Below are 15,680 nucleotides of genomic sequence, written 5' to 3'. Positions count from 1 at the left end.
AACATTAACTATGCATAGGCTTGGGCAAGTAAAATAGTTGTAGTTCATTCCTGGAATAATAAAATAAACCTGTTTTATAATACTGGTTAACCTAGTTAACCTTGCCAATGTAATGAATAAGATATGATGTTAACTTTAAAAAAAAAAGAATTTAGGACACCAGTTCACAGCCTTCCCATCTTCTTGTGAGGTTACTAATTGGCTCCCTTACATTAATCAAGCATTCCTATAAAGAGCATGGAGCACAAGCGAATAATGAGAGGAAGAGCACCACAAGTACAGGGCAGGGGAAATAAAGCTGAAAACTAAGGATACTATGAAAAATAGCTGCCTTGTGAAACTCTATGTCTATGTATATCTACCTTTCTTCTGGATAAAAAAAATCTGTTAGTTTTTTCTTAATATTAAGAGAAATGCTATAATGTAAAATGTTGTTATTAGGTATAAGGTGTCTAGCAAGACAGTTCTGACAAAGGAGACAAAAGCTGAGGGGCAGAGAGGTGTTAGAGGAACAGTCACTATAAAGTTTTTCTGTGGAAAACAGAGAGAGAGAGAGAGAGAGAGAGAGAGAAACAAAAATTACTCCCAATGAATATACTTTAACTAGAAAGCAGTGAAGTTTCCAAAATGGGAAATAATGTAAAAAAACAGTATTTTTTGAATGCAAAATACTGTATATACTTGACTATAAATCGACCACATGTAGAAATTGAGGGCAGGATTGGGGGCCAAAATTAAGGATTATAATATGACCCATGCATAAATCGAGGGTAAAATAATGCTGAAGAACCTGCACAATCCCAGAACGCATAACTGTTTGTGCTCACCCTAAAACAGATTACAGAACAAATTATACTTTTGACTTTCACCAGGGGATGATTCCTTTTTAAATAAGAGTTTATGTACATTGACCTGTGGATAAATCAATTTAGGTTTTTGGGGTCTATTTGTTTACTAAAATTTCTAGACTTATATGTGAGTATATACAGTAGTTGTCTAAAACAAAGAACAGCGAATAGAAAGTAAATACATATCATGCAAGCCAACCTACTATAATGATCTGAACGGTTAACGAAGTCCAATGTGCCATGATTTCTCCACAAATCTGTGGAGTTACAGTCCACTTAAAATATCTTCCAAAATGTTTCTTTGAAAGCAAAGATTAATGACAGCTGGTACAGACCAGCACAATATAACAGCTTTGGGGAGGCGTGGTGTTGTGGCATACACACGAAGCGTGCTCCAACTCCGCCTCGAAGCCGGCATTACACTGCTCCACTGCCCAGACAACGGCAGCTTTTTGGCATGTCGTTTAGACACCGCACGCCACAGGGGGAGCCAAAAAGCTGCGGGGGCAGAGGAAAGGGTGTCCCTTTTCTAGTGCAAAAAGGAGCGGCATTTTGTTGCTTCTTTTTGTGCCAGAAATAATAATAATATTAATAATAATATTTATATCTCCCGTTTCTTCCTTCGGATCAATTGGGACCATGGCATGTGGCTGTCGCAGTCCTGATCCAACGCTCAAAGGGGCAGCGTGAAGCCACCCCTAAACAGCTGATAGTTTTCGCTCTAAATGCACTTATCTGATGAAGCACTGCATGTCTATATGGTGTCAGCACATGTGTTAAAGTTAGGAAAGCATTTTCACACACTGCTGTGGATGCATCAAAGGTGAGTCCTTGAGCATACAAAGTCGCCATGCATGGAAAGGCTTCCTTGTACATGTACAATGTTTTAGGAACTTTGTGAAATATTAATGTTGGTTTATTGCTGGATGCTACTATATCCTTTTATTTTGATACCTAAACTGTATTTCTACATGCCCAACTGCAGCATTAGAAATTTGGAGATTGAAGCTGCATTCACACTGTAGAAATAATCCAGTTTGACACCACTTTAACAGCTATGGCTCAATACTATGGGATTCTGGGAGCAGTAGTTAGAAGTAAATCTACAGCTCTCTAACAGAGAAGGCTAAATGTTTCACAAAACTACAATTCCCAGACTTCCATAACACTGAACCATGGCAATTAAAGTGGTGTCAAACTGGATTATTTCTATAGTATGGATGCAGCCTCAGTGAACATTTCTGGGTGGTGGTGCAGAATTCTTATTTAAGGGAAAAGCCCTGATTCCCCACCCACCAATCACTACACTCCTAGGCAAAATGAAAACTATCCAAATCAAAATGAAAAAGTTCTACATTCCAGTGTGAATAACAAGAATTTAACACTATGAACCAACTGGATGCAAACAGGGCATTACACCTGCTAAACACATGTTTCATTAGTGTGTGGCAGTCAAGATGGGAGGTTGAGGAAAGGAAAAAAATGAGAAAAGCAACAGTTCAACTCCTCACCAAGTATTCCTTTACAGAGACATAGGGAAAATCTAGAAGCCCTCTCATGGAAACTGGACAGATATGATCAGAGATAAAGGAGAAAACCCCCTACAAAAATTAGTATTCCTGAGACATATCACACAGTCAGCAAAGTAGGGGTGCTGAACTTTGTGGCTGAACTATAGCCACAAACACCTGATTGAAAAGCATCCCTCAAACAGGGAAGAGAGCAATACATTCATATGAAATATGCCTAGGGAGTCATGTGTATTGGGATTATCTGAAGATGAAGTATTTCCTCCTTTTTAGAGGCAGAGAATCCTAACTTTGATCATGGGAATTAAGAAGCACTTCACAACACCTATTCTAATCATTTTCATACAGTGATATCTAGTGAAAATTGATTAAAACTAATTGGTAAAGATAATTAACACTGATTTAAGGCCCACTGATTTAAATGGGTCTACTCTAGGTACAGCTGAGTCTAGATTCTACCAAGGATGTAAAGACACAGGGACATTTTCTAATACTGCACTTAAGAGTCACAAGAAGAAACTTTTAATTTGGATGGGCACTGATAATGCACAAACTGAGTTAAAACATAGAGGATAAAGAATTTTAAAAAGGCACAAAGTGGGTTGTAGGTATGCCAACATATTGAAGGTTAGCATTATGGTTAAAGTGGTACTTTTAAATGTATATGGTTTCAACTTCCTGAACCCACTGAGAATTCCAATGCTTTTTCTCCTCTCCTCCCCTGTCCTCCTCCTACCAACAATCAAAGTATGTCACTTCTTTTTCTTGGCATAATGGCACAATAAAAAAGCAACACTGGACATTTTTTGTCTCAATATACTACATTGACTGGAAGAAAAAATTCCCCCATGGGAAAAACCAATCCATGTATTGGGCAATATTTATCTCAAGACATTTTTGTCTGGGAAAAAAAAATCTGCAAGACAGGTGGCTAAAACATCATCAGTCTATTATAGTTTGGAATGGTCCTTTTTATATATTATCTGATAATGTTTTCTCTTTGTTTTTTGTTGGCTTAATTTTAAAAAAGATAAAGTGGTTAAAACAAAGGGACACTGTTTACAGCTCTTCACATGACAGTCTAATAGAATAACTACACTGCAGGACTTGTTCTGTGTTGAGTTTGCAACAAAACAGGACTTGTAGTTCTATCCTGGCTGGTACATCAGAATTAAATGATTCCAGTCAACCCCACTTGTACTAGGAATTACATGCTTTTTCATACTTTAATAACACTAGTAAGTGTGTGGTACACAAAAGAAGAAGACTGGGAATGGGCAAGGCTGCTATGAAAGAAACAGAAAAGATCCTAAAGAGTAGATATACAACTGAACACTAAAGTCAAAACTGTCCAAGCCACGTACAGATGCAGGAGATGGACAGTGAAGAAGCTGGATGAGAAGAAAATCAATTTATTTGAGATGTGGTGCTGCAGAAGCGTGCTGAGGATACTGTGGCTACTTCAAAAGGACAAACAAATGGGTCCTAGAACAGATCAAGACAGAACTTTCCCTGGAAGCCAAGATGAGCAAACCAAGGCTGTCAAACTTTGGCCACATCATGAGAAGGCATGACTCATTAGAAAAGCCAGCAATGTTAGGAAAGGTGGAGAGAAGTAGAAAGAGAGAGAGACCACATGCTGGATTGACGGACTCAATTAGGGAGGACACGGGCATGAAGTCACAGGAGTCGAGCAGTGAAGAACAGGAAATCTTGGAAGTGTTTCATCCACATGGTTGCCATGGGTCAGGGATGACTAGGAGGCAGTTCGCAACAAACACAAGAGGAAGCAGAACCCACTGCAGTTTTAATCCTTTGTGGTCACTGATTGCCTTGAAATCATTTCCAACTTGTAGCTACTCTAAGGTAACTGTGAACCAGTGTGGTGCGGTGGTTTGAGCATTGGACGATGACTCTGGAGACCAGGGTTTAAATCCTGGTTCTGCCATGTAAACCCACTGGGCGACTTTAGGCAAATCACACTCTCTCAGCCTCAGAGGACGGCAATGGCAAACCCTTTTGAAGAAAGTTGCCAAGAAAACCCCATGATACGGTCGCCCTAAGTCAGAACAACTTGAAGGCAACAACAATAGCAACCCTGTCGGGAGTTTTTCTTAGCAAGATCTGTTCAGAAGGGGTCTACGTTTGCCTTCCTTTGAGAATAAGAGTGTGATGTACCTAAGGTCATCCAGGGTGATTCCATGGCCAAGTGGAGATCTGAACCCTGGTCTCCAGAGTCATAGTCCAACACTCAAATCACTACACCATGCTGGCTCTCAATTTTAACCTTTACTGCACTAGCAAAGAGAAGTCTAAGAACAGTGTGCTTGATTTAGTTAATGTATTGTATTAATAGTAATGTCACTATTTTATTGAATGTATTTTATATGGTAGTTGTGTTTATTAATATGATTGTTGTTGTTGCTCTTGTGCCTTCAAGTCGTTGCTGACTTATGGCGATGCTATCATTGGGTGGGTTTTTTTTTTTTTTTGTAAGATCTGTTCAGAGGAGGTTTGCCTTTGCCATCCTCTGAAGCTGAGAGCATGTGACTTGCCCAAGGTGGGTTTCATGACTGAGCAGGGAATTGAACTCTGGTCTCCAAAGTCATGGTCCAATACTCAACCACTACGCCACACTGGTTATGATATAAATGCTTAAATAAATACTTTTGAAAGAGTAGGCCTGAATTTTCATATCCCCTCCAGAAAAGGTTATATATAATGATAGATTATTCGTTCTGGTAACTAAGAGAAATATGTCTGTTGACACAGAATACTAGGGGACTGGTCCAATTTCTGTTACAAATCTTCCACTGCCCCAAACACCTAAAGGCTTTTCTGAGAAAGTCACTGACTAGCAGAAATGCTCTATGGCTTCTATATTTTAAAAACATTTTAATTCCATTGTAATAGTAATTTTACCTCAAACATAACAGGGGGGATTCTTCTTGTTGAAGTTAAATTTCTGGTTTGCTTGCACTCTGAAGCAATTAATCACCAATCTCTCAGGTGTCATATTTCAGTTACATTTCATTCAGCAAAGATAGGGAACATGTCAATGTAAGATGTGAACCCAGACATTTCTAAGAAACAATTTACAGTACTACAGGTAGAGGTTTCCAGAAACACAGACAGGGTCAAGGTAAGTACTAAATAACAGGAAGTTATTTGAACAAGCAGACCCAGATTCACACCCAGATGGAGCTGAGGAAGGAAAATTCTGGGTTGCACAGACAAAAATCCAACCCATGGACATGACCTTATAGAAGAAAATTACTTTGAGCCCAAGGTAAAGCGCACTCTATTTTTAAAATCTAGGGAGCATGCAAGTTTAAGAAAAGAGATATGTGCAATCTTTGAACATTTGTTCAAGATATATACAAAAAAATAGTTACCTTTTAAAAATATACTGTCATACAAACAGTCAAAAAAATTTGTCTTTTGAAAAGAAAAATTCAACCTGTGTTTCTTTTCATTTATGCAACCTGAATTCATTCATACCATACTACAAAAATGGGAATATGCAAAGTTCCCTTCTTTGATGAAGCAGCCAGTACGTAACTAAGATAGTTCCTTTCAACATTAACCATGTTACTTTTAATATGAATCACAAAAACAAAAGAGCCAGCAATTCACATACATATCTTCCCAGAGAGATACACTTATGAAAACACTAGACATATTTGTTGCTGTTGTGAGATTTCCTGTTGTTTCTAACTTATGATGACCCTAAGGCAAACCTATCACGTGTTTTCTTAGTAAGTTTCTTCAGGGGGGGTTGTCATTGCCATTCTCTGAGACTGAGAGAGTGTGACTTGCCCAAAGTCACCCAGTGGGTTTATTTGGCTGAGCTGAGTTTCGAACCTTGGTCTCCAGAGTCATAGTCCAATACTCAAACCATTACATCACACTGGCTCAAATTATATAGAATTGCACATTTCCTCAAGAAATGACTCACAAAAGAATGGCTGTCCACTGGATGAACTCATCCACATTATTGTCCATAAGATTGTATAACTGGATCCCAAAGTGTCTACAGAATATCAAAACCAAATTTGTATACATTGTGCATTAATTTCCAGGTAATATTTTTACTGGAATTTAACACCTATCCCTAACAGATTTATTAATAGTCAACCAGGCCTGGAATTGCTTTCAAGAAAGTTACCTAGGAAAGAACTGATTTCTTTGATCTTGAAAGGTTCAATTTAGGCTATACCCAGAATAGCTTCACTATTGCAAAAATTAAATCTCTTTCCTTCCCAGACACAATTTGTCCATGTTTGCTTGATATTGATAGTTTGCTAACACCAAAAAATATATACAGTGCTACCTCGGGTTACGAAATTAATTCGTTCCGCGGCGCCGTTCGTAACCCGATACATTTCGCAACCCAAAAAGGCGCTGGAAAGCCGCTAGCCGCGTTTCCGATTTGAATTTCGCGCCGAAATTAATTTCGTAACCCGAAAAATCTTTCGTAACCCGGAACAGTTTTTTTAAATCTAACTTTTTCGTACCCTGGAAATTTCGTAACGCGGTCAATTCGTATCCCGGGGTACCACTGTATACTGTACATCTCATCCACATATCCAGAGTCTTATATGCTGAAAGATAATACTAACAATACTAACAAGCCAGAATCAAGTTGTTTAATAATAAGTAAATGAATAAAAAGAAAAGATGGATAAACTAACTAGAACAGACCTCCAAGTTAGGATGTTAATTCAGGCCATGTTCGTGGATGCAGAGGGCTGACTGTATTTGGTCAGTCACTACTGGAGAAGCCTGGATCAGACAGATATTTGGTCAGAATATTGGGTATTTAATATCTGCTGTGTCTCTGTGTTGGGGCATGTGTATTTGAAACCCTTCCCATTTGTTTTTGTTGGATAATAGGTGAGGGCCATAAAATCTACTGTTAATCATGTTGGAACTACTTTAAAGATGTTAACCATGTGGCAGCAAGGAGTACTGAGTTTTCTAAAAACTGAGGAAAACTTTTAGCAATGATACTGTATATTCATAATAATAATAATAATAATAATAATAATTTTTATTTATATTTCCCACCTCTCCCTGCGAATTGAGGCAGAATTACATCAATAAAAAAACAGTACCATATAAAATACATTCAATAAAATAGTGACATTACTATTAATACAATACATTAACTAAATCATCATCTAATCTAAATCTAAATGAATTTAAATCTCCAGGACCAGATGAACTACATCCAAGGGTATTAAAAGAACTGGAAATGTAATATTGGAGCCATTGGCAATAATCTTTGAAAACTCCTGGAGAACAGGAGAAGTCCCAGCAGACTGGTGGAGGGCAAATGTTGTTCCCATCTTCAAAAAGGGGGAAAAAGAAGATCACAACAATTATAGTCCAGTTAGTCTTACCTCAATACCAGGAAAGATTCTAGAGCAGATCATTAAACAGAGAGTCTGTGAACATTTAGAAAGCAATGCCATAATCACAAAAAGTCAACACGGGTTTCAGAGAAAGAAGTCATGCCAGACAAATCTGATCTCTTTCTTTGATAAAATTACCAGCTTGGAAGATGAAGGGAATGCTGTGGATATAGTATATCTTGATTTCAGTAAGGCATTTGACAAAGTTTCCCATGGCATCCTTGCAAACAAGCTTGTAAAATGTGGGCTAGACAAAGTAATTGTTACATGGATTTGTAATTGGTTTACTGGCAGAACCCAAAGCGTGCTCAACAATGGCTCCTTTTCTTCCTGAAGAGAAGTGACCAGTGGGGTCCCACGGGGCTCTGTCCTGGGCCCAGTGCTATTCAACATCTTTATCAGTGACTTGGAGGACAAAATTGGGGGCATACTTATCAAATTTGCAGATGACACCAAATTAGGAGGAATAGCTACTACTCCAGAGGACAGGATCAACATTCAAAATGACCTGAATAGACTAGAAAGCTGGGCCAAAGCTAACAAAATGAAATTCAACATGGAGAAATGTAAGGTACTGAACTTAGGGCAGAAAAATAAAATGCACAGATATAGAATGGGGGACACCTGGCTGAATGAAACTACGTGTGAAAGTGATCTAGGAGCCCAAGTAGACCACAAGTTGAACATGAGTCAACAGTGCGATGCGGCAGCTAAAAAGGCCAATGCAATTTTAGGCTGCATCAATAAAAGTATAGTGTCTAGATCAAGGGAAGTAATAGTGCCACTGTATTCTGCTCTGGTCAGGCCCCACCTGGAATATTGTGTCCTGTTCTGGGCACCACAATTCAAAAAGGACATTGAGAAACTGGAGGGTGTCCAAAGGAGGGCGACTAAAATGGTGAAGGGTCTGGAAACCATGTCCTATGAGGAACGACTTGGGGAACTGGGGATGTTTAGCCTGGAGAAGAGAAGGTTAAGAGGTGATATGATAGCCCTATTTAAGTATTTGAAGGAATGTCATCTTGAGGAGGGAGCAAGCTTGTTTTCTACTGCTCTAGAAAACAGGTCCAGGAACAATGGATGCAAGCTGCAGGAAAAGAGATTCCACTTCAACATTAGGAGGAACTTCCTGACAGTAAGGGCTGTTCGACAGTGGAACACACTCCCTCGGAGTGTAGTGGAGTCTCCTTCTTTGGAGGTCTTTAAGCAGAGGCTGAATGGCTATCTGTCGGATATGCTTTGATTGAGATTTCCTGCATGGCAGGGGGATGGACTGGATGGCCCTTGTGGTCTCTTCCAACTCTATGATTCTATGATCTAAAATGCATACAATTACAGACAGAAATGGAGCGTTTTCTTAAAATCTGATTGGGTGGGCAGGCCTGCCGGAAGGGATCTGTCTTAAGCACCTTCTTAAAGGTCTCTAAGGTGGTAATAAAACGGATCTCCTCTGGCAAGCCATTCTACAGTTTGGGGGCTGCAGCAGTGAATGCTCTGTGGGAGGTTGTTGTTAACCTGGTCTTTGGATACTCTAATAAATTATTCCCGGATGTTCTGAGAGTGCGGGGCAGATTGTGTAGGGAGAGGTGTTTCCTCAAGTAACTTGCGCCCAAGCCATGTAGGGCTTTAAAGGTGATAAATAATAATAATAATAATAATAATAAATTTATTGATATTTTCCCGCCTCTCCTAGGTGTATCGAGGCGGGATTACAACCTAGTGTAAAAATACAAGTACAAGCACAACAATAAATACATAAATAATTAGCAATTAAAAACAAGGTATCAAAAAGCGACTGTGGAATAAAGAAATTCCAATCCTGTTCAAGGAGGTGGATCTGTGTGTCTTATACAAAATTGGTTGGATATGATAACCAACACTTTGTACTGTGCCCGGAAGCTGATCGGCAGCCAATGAAGAGATTTTAACACTGGTGTTACATGGTCCGACCTAGATGTTCCAGTAACCAATCGGGCTGCCGCATTTTGAACCAACTGAAGCTTCTGAACTTCGTACGAATGTAGCCCCATATAGAGCGCATTACAGAAATCTAGATGAGAAATTATCAGTGCATGTACCACTGCTTCAAGGTCCTTTTTAGGGCAGGTAGGGATGCAGTTATTACACTTCAGATTGCCTATTCTTAACTGAAACCCCATTAAGAGCTCAGTTTAATAGTCTGTGCTCTGTTTCAAGATGGAATACCCTATCATGTTCCTGGCTGAAGAGCTAGCCAGAGACAAAGGCATTTATACCTGGAAGCTTGAGAAGCTATTAGATGAGCTGTCATTCTCGGTTGCTCTATTTTAGGGATAGACAGTTTTCTCAAATAATTAATTACTTGTGTCTCAAAGAGATTCCAAAACATGAAAAATCAAAGTTAGGTAGTTATAAAGTAGTACACCCTGCAGTGGAACAAAGATGGTATAGTGGTTTGAGTGTTGGTCTACGACTATGGAGACCAGGTTTCAATTACCCGCTCAGTCATGAAACCCACTGACCTTGCACAAGTCACATGTTCTCAGCCTCAGGAGAAGGCAATGGCAAACTCCCTCTGAACAAATCTTGCCAAGAAAACCCCATGATAAGCTCACCTGAGGGCCATTGTAAGTTCAAAATGACTTGAAGCACACAACAACAACAAACACTCTGCAGCCATTACCAATCAAGTTGATAAACTACACATGTAGCATGGATTATCTCTCCCATATATACGTGCCACTGAACAAGCACAGAGAAACATCTGTGAAGATGCCTGACAGCCCCAGATTATCCACAAAAAGGCAGGAGATGAGCAGCTGAGAGTTTGCTCATCATGGTGGAACAACAGAATTTGTCAGACTGCAAGTGGCTAAAGAAGAGACAAAGTGCTTACTCAGTGCTCCCTCTTACTCAGATGACAATCAGTTCTGCTCAGAAATGTCTCATCTCCCACAATGTCAAATTCAACATAGGGAGAAGGATCAGTATTTTGACTGCAATTGCTCCTTTTATTCAACAGTTGGTTACACACTAGTAACGTCCAGGGTATTTTCTGTTTACATTATAAATGTGAAACCACAAATATATACCTTACACAAATCCTTTCTTACTTGTAATATTTGACAGGAAGATGAAACATGATAAATAAAGATGAAAATAAATACTGTATTAGCCTATATAACATATACTGGGGGGGGGGGGGGGGATAGAGTATCCAGACATTTTCATTGTTGAGCTCAATCTGATTTTGTAAAGTCTCACACCTATGATTGACAAAGGCTTGAAATATGAATAAAAATGCTAAAAAGAATTTGAAAAGTACTTTGTTTTACAAGTAAAGCATATGTTGTTTTAAGAGCTTGGTAACACCTTAAAAAGAAGTTTCTCAGATCTCCATTGAGGAAAACTCCAGCTTCAAGGGAAGGACATCACTATGGCTCAAGAAATCAACTAGCAAATGGGGTACTGGTCTAAGGAACAAGAGACTCAAGCGTGCTTCCTTGAGGCCTCAGTTAAAAATAAGAATATTTGAGGATATTAATATACTGTAGTGTACATACAAATCAAGACTGATAATTAGTTTCAAGGGATTCTGTTTTATATGCACATTCACCTCAAGATTGACAGAAGCATCATGAACTATGCAATAAAGATCAGCTATCCAAAATTTAAATACTGAAAAAATTCAAACTGTACCCTACTTGTTCAACTTGTATACAGAAAATATCATAAGAGAAGGTTTAGACTCAGAAGGAGGAGTTAAGATAGGAGGAACAAACACCAACAATCTAGGATATGTGGATGAAACCATACAACTAGCAGAAAACATCACAGACTTGGAACAATTACTAAGGAAGATCAAAAAAGAAAATGCAAAAGCAGACTTACTGCTGAACATAAAGAAAACAAAAATAATGACCATGGGAGAAATACATACATTCAACCTAGACAATAAAGAAATCAAAATAGTAAAAGGGTTCCTGAAACTTGGATCAAACATTGATCAAAATGGTGGCGGCAATCAAGAGATCAAGACAAGGAATGAGAAGGGCAGTTATGAAAGAACTAAACAAGATCTGAAGGGTAAAGATATACTGTACAACTGAACACTAAGTCAGAACCATTCAAGCCACTGTATTTGCCATCATCATGTATGAATGTGAGAGCTGCATAGTGAAAAAACAGTTAAGAAGGAAATTAATTCATTTGAGATGTGATGCTGGAGAAAAGTGCTAAGGATACTGTGGACAGCCAAAAAGACAAACAAATTCGTCCTTGAACGGATCAAGCCTGAAATACCTCTAGAAGCCAAGATGATCTAACTGAGGCTGTTGTACTTTGGTCATATTGTGAGACAGCACAACCTATTAGAAAAGGCAGTAATGCTAGAAAAGGTAGAGAGTAATAGAAAGAAAGAAAGAAAGAAAGAAAGAAAGAAAGAAAGACCACATGCCAAAAGGATAGTCAATGAGAGAGGTCACACGTTGGGATTTGCAGGAGCTGAGCAGTACCGTGGAGGACAGGGGGCCTTGTAGATGTCTTCATCCACAGGGTCACCATGAGTCAGGGTTGACTCGAGGGCAATTAAAAGCAACAAAGACAACAAACTGCAAAAAGTGGAATATTCCCAGAACAAGAATTCCCACCCAAATGACTGTACATACTATACAGGTGTATGTGTGTATATACTCTTTAGACCACCTTGTTTTCTACCTAAAAGATAAGGTACCTCCTTCCTCCCCATATATGGAGCCTATTTCCTCCAGCTTGCACAGAGCACCGGCTGGCCCTGTAAAGCTTCAGTGACTATGAAGAAACAGAACAAGGGAAAGGAAGAAAGAAAACAAAGAAAATCCCACACCTTTAACTGTCATAAATTCAAGTTCCCTCTTTCCCCACAAGTACAGCATGCACACACACGAACACACACACACGAATGCACATTCCTTCACGTTCTTACTGTAATCACAACATTAAATAAGCTTTCATTTTCAAAAGATATTACGATAAAAATATATATTTAAAATAAAACAGATTTACCAGGATCAAAGTCAGGGATGCGAGCTTGATAGTCTGCTCCGACCCTCATGCCTACATCTGCAAGGGAAGGAAATATAAATGCATCATTTAGAAAGGAGGAGGGGAAGGAGGAAGCCTTTCTCTTCAGTAACAGAGGTGTGATCTTTTGACAAAAGAGCTGGGTAGACTGTGGTCCCAAAGCACCACAATCAATCCGATCCAGCCCAAGACCTCTAGGGCAGGCGAAGCCCCAAACCCTTCACCCCTCGAGTAAATGTGAAGAGAGTCAAGAAATAAAGAAATGACTCCCTCATCCACCTCATATACACAGGAAAAAGAAAAGAGCGACTTCCCCTTCACACTCCAGGTAGGCAAGAATAATAACAGCAATAAAGAATCCAGGCATTCCTAGAGAAACTGTCCCTTCACTTTACTGTGCCAGCACTGCCTGGCACACCTTTAACAGATGAAAGCGAAGGAAAAGACAAGACAGAAAAGGAGAAGCTGCAGGTAGGAGGAGGACCTGCCTGCGCCCCCCTTCAGGGCATCCCTTCCTCCATCTTCAGAGGCACAGCAAGCACTGGCTGGACAGGTGGGCACCCAGGAGTAACCAGCCCAGATAGAGCCTCGGCAGCATCACACCTGCAGCCATTGTGAAAATGCACACTCACTCATATAGACACACACACACACACACAAATGCATGCCCCTATGGGAAGGGAAAAGGGTGCATGCCCCAGTGTCACATCCCAGCTTGCAATCTCAGCTCCTCCTGCACACTCCAGACACACTCTTTGCATGAGGGCGCATGCACAGCACAGAGGCGGGCAGAGACACACATGCCAACCAACCAGCTGACACCTAGACAATAAAGAAATCAAACACAGGTGCAATGGGAAGCAAAAAGGGAGCCTGCTCCCAACCACACATCAATAGTTTGCCCCCTTACCTTGTACTCTTAGCTCCTCATGTGCACCCCCACAAGAACATCCCAACCAACCAGCACCTCCCAACCCACCAGGACACACACACACACAAATACCCCAACTAATCAACACATACACAAAGACACATCCCAACCAACTAGCACAAATGCACAGACATCCCATCCAAGACACACACATTCAAACCCCCACACATACATCCCAACCAACCAGGACACACAGACACATCCCAACCAACCTGGACACACACCTGCCAGCCAACCAGTGCAGACACACACACATCCCTACCAACCAACCTGCACAAACACATGCACATTCCAACCAAACACTACAGATACCCATCCCAACCAACTGGCACAAATACACACACACAAACACATTCATGCCAATCGGTATAGATATGCATCCCAACCAACTAGCAAAAATACACACATCCCAACCCACCAGTACACACATGCAACACACACATCCCAACCCACTCCTACGCACACACACCCCAACCAATCACCATACACACTGACATCCCAACCAACCACTACAGACACACATCCCAACCAACTAGCACAAATACACATATCTCAGCCCACCAGTACATGCATGCAACACACACAGACATCCCAACCAACCACCACACCCCAACCAACCATTACAGACATCCCAGCCAACTGGCACAAATACACACACCCCAACACAGCAGTACACACACATATCCCAACCAACTAGCACAAATGCACACATCCAAGCCCACCAGTAAACACATGCAACACACACATCACCACACACACACACACACACACACCAACCAACTAGCACAAATACACACATCCCAATCACCACACACACACAGCAACCAACCACTACAGACACCCATCCCAATCAAGTAGCACAAATACAGCCATCCCAACCCACTAGTATACACATGCAACATGCACACATCCAACCCAACCCACCACACACACACACACACACACACACACACCCAACCAACTAGCACAAAGACATACACATCCCAACCAACCACTAGACACCCATCCCAACCAATCACCAACCAACTAGCACAAATGCACACATCCCAGTCCACCAGGACACACAGGTAACGCATACACCCCCCAACCCAGCGGGAGACACTCTCCCACCCAGGGCCCTTGAGCCACCGACCGACCCACCCCCACGGAAGCCCATCTGCCATTCGGGGAGTCTGGGCGCCTGCCGTCCCCTAAGACTAGGCCGAGGCGGGCCCTGTCAGAGAGCGAGCCGAGCAGCCGCCGCGGGAGGAGGCAGAGGACGGAGCCCGCACCGTGTTCGTCGCCGCTGTCGCCTCCTCCTCCTCCTCCTCCGCCAGCGCCGCCGCCGCCGCCTCCTGCTCCGCTCTCCGTCTCCGAGAAATGCCCGTTGGACCCGGGGCTGCCACCGCCGCCGCCTCCATTCTTGGTGCCGTTGGGGGCCGCCCTGCCCTTGGCGCCGCCGCCGGCCAGGAGCTCGGCTCCCTTCTCCATCATGCCCGGCATGACGGCGGCCGAGCCGCGGCGGGGGGCGGCGGCGGGCGGCGGCAGCGGCTGCCGACGGGGGCCGAAGGGGGCCAAAGTTAGGACGACGGGGCCGCCATGTTGGTGCCCCTCCGCCCCCCACGCGGCTCAGCCGCACAGGCAGCGCCTCCTCCGCCCACGGGCCAGGATCCCTCCGCCGCGGCAGCAGCAACGCAGCCGGATCTAGCCTCGCGCGGCGCAGGCGTTGCGAGGAGGAGGGACGCGAGAACGGTGTTCTGCCGCCTCAGTCGGCTACTTAGGCCTCGATTCTGAGGGGAAAGGAGCATGCCTCAAACACACTGCAGGAATAATCCACTTTGGGAGCGCTCCAACTGCCCTGGCTCAGTTATAAAGGATGCTGGGAATTGTAGTTTTCCGTGGCCCCACCAGATCTCTCTCTCTCTCTCTCTCTCTC

The 15,680-nt window shown here is 42.0% G+C and overlaps 1 protein-coding gene across 3 annotated transcripts in view; it reads right to left on the bottom strand.

Moving 5' to 3' along the window:
- LOC149310582 (REST corepressor 3) overlaps nt 1-15,419 on the bottom strand; it is a 40,438-nt gene extending 25,019 nt beyond the window's left edge. The window contains exons 1-2 of one of the 3 annotated variants that reach the window (XM_089529250.1): nt 15,037-15,419; nt 12,817-12,873 (exon numbers count right to left, since the gene is read on the bottom strand). In XM_089529250.1, coding sequence (XP_089385376.1) covers nt 12,817-12,873; nt 15,037-15,247 — 268 coding nt within the window. In that variant the 5' untranslated portion in view covers nt 15,248-15,419. Of the gene's footprint in view, nt 1-12,816; nt 12,874-13,744; nt 14,893-15,036 lie in introns of those variants that run through there. The other 2 variants (XM_089529248.1, XM_089529249.1) reach the window with 2 other exon arrangements.
- Nucleotides 15,420-15,680: the final 261 nt, after the last annotated feature.

Source organism: Sceloporus occidentalis, unplaced genomic scaffold, assembly GCF_023333645.1.
Source record: "Sceloporus occidentalis isolate IW3139 unplaced genomic scaffold, rSceOcc1.0.p SCAF_6, whole genome shotgun sequence".
Lineage (NCBI taxonomy): Eukaryota > Metazoa > Chordata > Lepidosauria > Squamata > Phrynosomatidae > Sceloporus > Sceloporus occidentalis.
The sequence above is the reverse complement of the archived record's forward strand: the minus strand, read 5'-3'. Positions and strand labels throughout refer to the sequence as shown.